Source organism: Erpetoichthys calabaricus, chromosome 8, assembly GCF_900747795.2.
Source record: "Erpetoichthys calabaricus chromosome 8, fErpCal1.3, whole genome shotgun sequence".
NCBI classification, from domain to species: domain Eukaryota; kingdom Metazoa; phylum Chordata; class Cladistia; order Polypteriformes; family Polypteridae; genus Erpetoichthys; species Erpetoichthys calabaricus.
Window position 1 is genome coordinate 88,293,596 of NC_041401.2, and position 7,953 is coordinate 88,301,548.

The 7,953-nt window shown below is 35.3% G+C and overlaps 1 protein-coding gene across 2 annotated transcripts; it reads right to left on the bottom strand.

Moving 5' to 3' along the window:
* Positions 1-258: 258 nt before the first annotated feature.
* LOC114656563 (uncharacterized) lies at positions 259-6,464 on the bottom strand. 2 transcript variants are annotated; one of them, XM_051930568.1, is made up of 7 exons: positions 6,079-6,464; positions 5,770-5,844; positions 5,377-5,610; positions 4,596-4,697; positions 4,325-4,443; positions 1,955-2,026; positions 259-472 (listed from the first exon to the last, which is right to left on the bottom strand). In XM_051930568.1, the coding sequence occupies exons 1-7, from the start codon at positions 6,134-6,136 to the stop codon at positions 371-373; spliced, it is 762 nt and encodes a 253-aa protein (XP_051786528.1). In that variant the 5' UTR covers positions 6,137-6,464; the 3' UTR covers positions 259-370. The 2 variants fall into 2 exon arrangements, with proteins under 2 accessions (XP_051786528.1, XP_051786529.1); XM_051930569.1 differs by lacking the exon at positions 5,770-5,844.
* Between the last annotated feature and the right edge of the window lie 1,489 nt (positions 6,465-7,953).

The following is a 7,953-nucleotide window of genomic DNA, read 5'->3' on the forward strand; positions in this document are numbered from 1 at the left end:
CCCTAACTTGGGAAACACAAGAGATTCAAGCACTGCACAGAAAATCACTTCTTTAATGTCTACTGTGGGAAATGCAAAATCGATCTATGCTTGAACAAAGACAGAAACTGTTCTTTTTTCCTACCACAATTAAAAAGCCTTTTGTAATGTTCAAATGTTGTCCAAAATGTATGGTTTTGTTTCTTAAAAAACATGTGATCAATAATTTGCTATAAATGTTTTGGGAATCAAAAACGATACAAAAATTATCATATAAGCAAATTGTTTTTTCAATTTTATTTTGTCAAAAGGTTCAATGAACACTTTAGTTTCAAAACATTTGAATTTTCTGGCTATTATTTTATATGTCAGGCTTTACAGGTTAAACCTTTTAAAAAAAAGTCTCATAAATAATTATAACTTCTTCATTTGTAGTTCGAGCTGGAGGTGGAGTGTCTTCTTTGGTAATCTTCCATATTCTTGATAGGAATTTCTGTTTTAAAATATGGAAGAGAATGTATCAACGTAAAAGATTTTCACATTTGTAACATAAAACATCACATGTAAATTCACATGATCCAATTTAGTGTTGCAGGGGTCTGGTGCAGTACTGGGCACAAGATGCGAAGGCTTACAATCACATACACATCTTATACAGGGAAAATTTCTAGTAGTCAAATAATCTAACGTGCACATTTTTAGGGATGTGAGAAGAGAAACCAGAGCATCCATAGGAAAACTCGCACAGATAAAGAAACAAGACATAAAGTTAATACAAATAAAATCTGTCCATAAGACATTTTTATTTTATATGTATTATTTGTTTTATTTTTTAATTTCTATGATGCTAACAGGTAATGCATTTGAAATTCAGTACACAAGGAAATACTAAAGACACTGAATTATGCACATATATTAAGAAAGGGGTCATTGACCTTCCAAAGAAATGCAAAATTGACTAATGTAGGGGTGGCAAACTCCAGGCCTTGAGTGCCACAGTGGCTGCAGGTTTTCATTCTTTCCATCTTCTTAATTAGTGACCAGTTTTTGCTGCTGATTACTTCTTTTAATTAACTTGACTCAGGCCCCATAGTTGTTTCTTTTTCTTTAATTAGCAGCCAAACAATAATGAGACACAAAACAAGCCACCATATGACCAGCTCCCCTGTGCCCATCACACAATATCTGAAATTAAAGAGAGGTGATGGTCTTGGTAAGGTTGATCTCTCAGGTCACCAAAAAATTTTGACGGTGTTCTTAGAAAGAATGGAAAAACAAGTTTTCGAATTGTGTGCTGTGGCAGCATGAGAGCAGCAGCAAGCCATGGAATTAAATAACGGGTTTAATTAACAGCAAGAATTGGCTTCTCATTAAGAAAGTGAATGGAGTGAAATTGGTTGGAGTTTGAAGCCCCAGTTTAGCTTGTCATCTGTTAGCTCATTTCACATCTCATTTCTGCTTGGCTGTCATTTAATGAAGAAAGGAATCAATTCAGAGGGCTGAACTCTTCTAACAGGGCTATTAAAGTGATTGGGAAAAAGTTAATTAGCAGTGAAAACTGGTCACTGATTAGGAAAAGGGTTAGAATGAAAACCTGTAGCCACTGCAGCACTCCAGGCCTGGAGTTCGTCACCCTTAGTCTAATGGATATGGATCCTTATTTCTTTGATAATAACAAAATAAGTACCTTTAGACAGACTTCCTGGAATGGTTCTTGGTGAAATGCAATTAAAATCTAATTGGACAACATGGTATCACATTAATTAAAATTCTTAGGAAGAAAATTAGACTAGTTTGGTTTCAATTTAGTTAACATGTTGGAGCAGTCTAGTCAAAAAATAGCGACCCCATATAAAAATAGGGATAGCTACAGAAGAAGAAGAAGTATCAGAGTTATCTACATTCATAAAATCACACATATATTGACAAACACATTAACATAATTCCAGACAATATCAATCAATAGCATTCTTACCAAAGACAAGAAATGAGTTGAAACTGGAGTTTGATTCACTGTTTCTTTCTGTTGCTTCTTGCAGGTTTGACACTGAAATTCAATGTTTAGAAGTACCATCAGCCAAATAAGAAATTAAGCTCTCTGTATGATAAATATTTAAAAATGTATGTGCCACTTGATAGTGACAGGGCCTTATCACCTACAAAGGGTAAATATTCATTATTCTTTATTATAAAATAGGCGCTATACAATATGTTAAAAACAGACACTGTTGGAAGAAAATTAGGGGTTAACTGACCTCAGAAGAACTGACTCTGGTCCTAAGATCAGAAGTTACCCTGGTGTGTTAAAGCTACCTCAATGCAGAAGTCTAAAGTCTGGAGTTGAGAGTAGAGTTTGCAGTGAAAGATCGCCAGCTGAACAAGAGGCAAAACTTGTGATTAATGGAGGCAGAAGGTGAGAAAGGAGATTGCTTGTCATGGACCTTGGAAGGTAGGTAAGAGTGCCAGCAACACCCAGATACATAGGGAGCAATATGGTAGTAAAGGACGAGAAAGCTGTTTTTATCTTGTCTATTTTATTTTTATGCATTGATTTCTCCATTTTTTGTATGATTAACAATCAATAAAATGCCATTTTTAGGATAATTTGGACTTTTTGGCATTATTACAACATTATTATAAAACTGGATCTCTTCCATAATTGTTTTCATTTTCAGTGCCATTTAGAGCATGGTGAATATACCTAATCTGAGGAAAAAATGTTTATACTTGCTTGGCACAAAAGACATTCTTGAGTGTATGCAGTAATCCTGCTGACTGACTGGGTATTTGGTGTTCAATCAAAGAATAACAGCATTTCAGCAGTGTAAGCTAGAGTTGCGAGTTTTTGTTTTTCTTATAATCATATCCAAGCACCCCAGTTATCAAAAAGAGAGAAGATCTAATTAATTTTGCATGATGTTAAATTATGTTTTATATACAAGGAGAGATATACAAATGTTGAGTATGATTTCAAAAAGGAAGAAAAAACAGAATCCAGCTGTTCCCCTGAACATTAATATGTAAGAGAGACTGGTCAGCTCACAAATTGGCCCACCATGTATTTCTAATAATTCCCTTTCCTTTTCACTTACACACTGTGACTCACAGATACCTCTCCTCACATCATCTAGCACACTGTCCTGCTCCTGTCTTAACTATAGTTTCAATTTGTCTATGGATAGGAATGCCCTTTAAGACATGAATGTCATGTTGGTAGTTATCTAATTGGGTAATCACAATGCTAACCTCAAGTACAACTATTAATAACAGATTTGTAGATATATTATAAACTGTTCATTAATTTAAATATTAAGATTATAATTAACAATCTTTTCATAATGATGTTGTGCACAAAGTGTGTGCAAATGGGCCATCAGTTCACTGAAAGCCATTTTAATCTGTAAATTTGTAGAAAGTTTATATGTCTAGTAAGATGTGAATTTGTTAAATTAGACCATCAGAAATTGAATTTCTCCAAGTGCACTACTAAGACGCTACCTGGCATCTTTGTAATTTGGAAGCAATGGCAAAACCTTTGACGTATCAAAAATACTGTATTAAATCACAAGGTTCAGATGATCACATTAAACATTACACAATATAGCTTTTCCACTTTTATTCTGACTGTCTAGTGTGAAGTATTTTCTTTTCCACCCTTTCTGTCACTCTTTTCTGGTATTCATGCATATCTCCTAACATCTCCTAACACCTACCATTCGAGTGCTCCAGCCACTACCCAACTCTGTTATGCTATCAAGGGAAAGCTTTTAAACCCTATGCTTGGATTACTTTAGAGATCAGGAATGCACTATAGTATTCAAGGGTGTTAACTAATGGTTACATCTAAACGTTGTGAATGAACTACACCCTTCAGTCTGGTTAGGCTTTTACTTCCTCCCATAAAAATGCAGTATAGTTTCCCTTGTCCTAACTGGAAGCCATCAGTTCCCACCTGCCACCTATGAGTGCTCTCAATGGTTTCTTGCCAAGCCATCGTAGCCTCAATTTCTTTATCAATGGAGCAGACATTCTGGCATGTGATGGTCAGACTAGGCTGGATAGAAAGAACGCCCGTCAGAAATACTTCCTGCACAGTCATGGATTACCTTCTTCTAATGGCCCCTGTCTCCCTGCGATAACATGCAGAAATACATATTGAGATCCATTGTGGGGTTCACTCTCTCTCTCTCTCTCTCTCATGCTAACTTGGTTGAGTTTTTACTTTGTATTGTGCTGACATAAAGCCCATTCAAATGGCCTTCCTTTTCCAGTTGAGCAAAACCTCACATTCAAAATAAATAAATAAATAAATGAGTAAATATATATATATAAATGAAACACATACCGGCCAAGGGACTTCAAAAACATCAAATATTATCAACAGAAGTCCAACAATGAAAAGTATTACTGCAATGAAGCCTTTCAGAATTAATGCAATTTTCTGTCGTTCCACAAGTTCAGCATCTAATTAAAGGGGAAAACAAAGTATGATAATTCAAATCATATCAGGTTTAAATCAGGACAGGGTTAATTATTAAAAATTTAGTTATATTTCAGTAACATGGTTTGTGTGATGTGGATAATAACATTTTTATAACTTGAGGTTTATGACTGACCTTCTTGTGACTCTTTTGTATTCTGTAAAGACTCTTCTGAATGTGGCGTCAAGGTGGTTTCATGTGGTGATATCCAGCATTGTGATATTAGAGGCACAATGTCTAGAGAAAGGTGTAAATTAACATTATTTCAAAACTGTCACACATTTTCAGTATTAAATTGAGGATGTGACATCAACTGACTGGGTTCCCCAAAAGGTAATATGAGTAAACATGCTCCTAACAGGCAAGTTAATTGCAGACATCCATCCGCCTACACATTCATTTTCAAACTAATTCCAGTTCAGGGCCATGGGTCCAGTATTAGCTACAAAGAGCACAAGGAAATAATCAGCCCTGGATATGGTGCCATGGCAGGCTCCACTTATGCACATACATACAGGGGCAGGTTGGAATCATCAGTTATCTTAACATACACATCTGTAGGGATGTGAGAGCAAAACCAGAGTATCTGGAGGATAACCCATGTAGATATAGAGTTAACATGCACACTCCACACACACATAACTTGGGGAAGATTTCAACCCAGGATGCTGGATCCATGCAACTTCAGAGATAGCAGCTTAGCCATCATATCACAGTATAGAATGCTGAAACCTACTTAATCCAGTTTCTAAGACATTCAAGCTAATCTTTTTGCACAAGTTATATAGTATTTTCTACAACTATGTTGATAAATGCTAAATTGTTCCTTACTGAATGTGTTCTGAACTTGCTAAACGTTTTACAAGAAAAAAAGATTTTAAGTTATTCCATGAAATTAAACAAATGTTTAACTTACCTGTACAGATGATACCAAAGGCTGTGTTATTTATCTCCTTATTACCTGAGAATTTTATACAGCAGTTTGATTCGTTACCATAGTTGACAACAGGAGAGGGAGTGACTGGTCCAGATTTGTGAGTGCTATCTGAATATAGCAGATACACCTCAAAATCCTTCAGGTTAATGTGGCATTTGAAATTAGCAACTGAGGTGCTTTTGTTGTGTTTATTTTCATATGTGCTCGATTTCTCTGTCAACAAAATGCAAAATGTTACAGTATTAAAACTAAAAACATTTCCCTCTGCCCACATATTTTTTGTACTTGCTTAATGCTATTCAGAATCACAGAGATCCATAAATGCCCTGCTAGGCTTTTTTTTTGTACAGTTAATTTGCACTATTTTCTTACCATATGAAAATCCATCAAAGTTCTTCTGCGATAACAATGTTGCATTCTTAATCACACAGATAGAATTGCTACTTTCTAGAGAATAAAAGGCAACAAATTACATGATTGCAAAAGAAAAGGATCATCTGATGACATATTTGATGCAGGTTATCCATAAGTGTAATGCTGTTCTTTTCTCTTTAAGAGAAAAAAGAAATGGAAAATACTGAACTCACCAAAGTTTAAAAAATATTTGGAATGCTGCTGATACTCTAAGATATGTCTAGAACCAAGACTTTTGTAAAGTTAAAAATTGAATAGAACACTTACCATGTTGACTATGGCTGGAAATCAGAACAACAAAAATAAGCACCACTGTAGGATCCATCTGTGTTTATCACTCTGCAATCTGGATTTCTTCATCTAAAGTGAAGTTTATTATTTCTTAGAGAAGAGAATAATTAACCCACAGGATTACAGGCAAATCTATTTTGAATGTATTTTCATCCAAGGTGCTAAATAGAATATATTTCAAATAAGCTGTACAAAAATATCTGAGCTGTGTCAGTACCTCAAAGAGGTTTTAAAAGTGTTACAAGTAATATGGCTGATACTTGCATGGTTTCTAATGAAAAATAAAATGAAAGTAAAGGCAAGCCCCAGCAATTTTAGTGTACTGCCATAAAGTCTATAAACTGAGACTCTGTTTCTCATAAAAACAGCAAATTATGTGGGGAATGCCTAAGAGATTAGTCAGGCTGCTGTTGTTCATTAGGAGCAGAGTTTTACACTGCAATACATACATACACACATTATCAAAAAAAGCTTAATTCAGTTCAAAGTCATGGGGACAGTAATACATTTACCTTTTAAATAATATTGTGAAAATAACCATCACATATTTCTAGGAATTAGTATCATGCATTATGAATAGGTGGCAGATTAGCGAGAAGTTGCCAGGGCAAATTGTACAATCAAGGAGAGATTGAACAGAGGAAACTCATACAGCACTCTAGGGGGTAGAGAGAGAGAAATGAGACATACAGACAGAGTGAGAGACACACAGCCTCACATGCAGCAATGAAGGTCTTGCCAGAGAGAAAATGTAGGAACCACTAGAGGGCGCTATACATTGCATGCATATCAGAAGCCATAGAAGGGCAATTGATAGGGGTGCAAGTGAGAGAGAAATTGGGATGGGGGCTGCTCTGAGTACAACCCTAATCCAAAATACAAACAACTCTGTTTTAAATGTGTATCTGTCTGAAATTAACTAACTAATTTTGCTGTTATTTTTCATTTATTTATTGCCATTTTTAATGACTTTGTTAGTGACATTACCAACAGTGCCGTTTTATGTTTTTGATATTGCTATGCTGCTGTCCTTGTGTGTTGAGGCATTGCTGTGCATGTATGGGTGTGCTGCCAACATGACAGCCATTTTCAATAAGGGGAAATGACAAGTTAGTGTCTGCACTTTTTACAATAAAATGACCTCTTGGCTGAAATAATATGCAGATGATATGGTCTTATATATATCGGACCCAGAAAACACTGTCCCTGCTGTTTTAACAGCACTAACAGAATTTCAAAAGATATCTGGTCTTAGAATTAATCTGAATAAAAGTATACTCTTTCCAGTGAACTCACAAGCATATAATATTAAATTAGACACCCTACCTTTTACCATAGCAGATCAGTTTAAATACCTAGGGGTAAATATCACAAGTAAACATAAAGCTCTTTATCAACAAAATTTTGGCGTCTGTATGGAAAAAATTAAGCAAGACTTGCATAGATGGTCAACCCTTCATCTCACTCTAGCCGGAAGAATTAACATTGTTAAGATGAATATCCTTCCTAAACTTCTCTTTTTATTTCAAAACATTTCAATATATATCAATAAATCGTTTTTTAAACAGTTAGATTCAATAATAACCTCATTCATTTGGAACTCAAAACACCCACGTATCCGAAGAGCGACCCTACAAAGACCTCAGGCAGAAGGTGGCATGGCTTTACCTAATTTTCAGTTTTATTACTGGGCAGCAAGCATACAAGCCATAAAAACCTGGACACAAATAAATGCACATACCCAGGCTTGGTCTGCAATAGAAGTAAAATCCTGTAGTACTTCTTTATATTCCCTGCTCTGCTCTCCAATAAATGAAAGTTATCGCAAATATACTAATAACCCAATTGTGC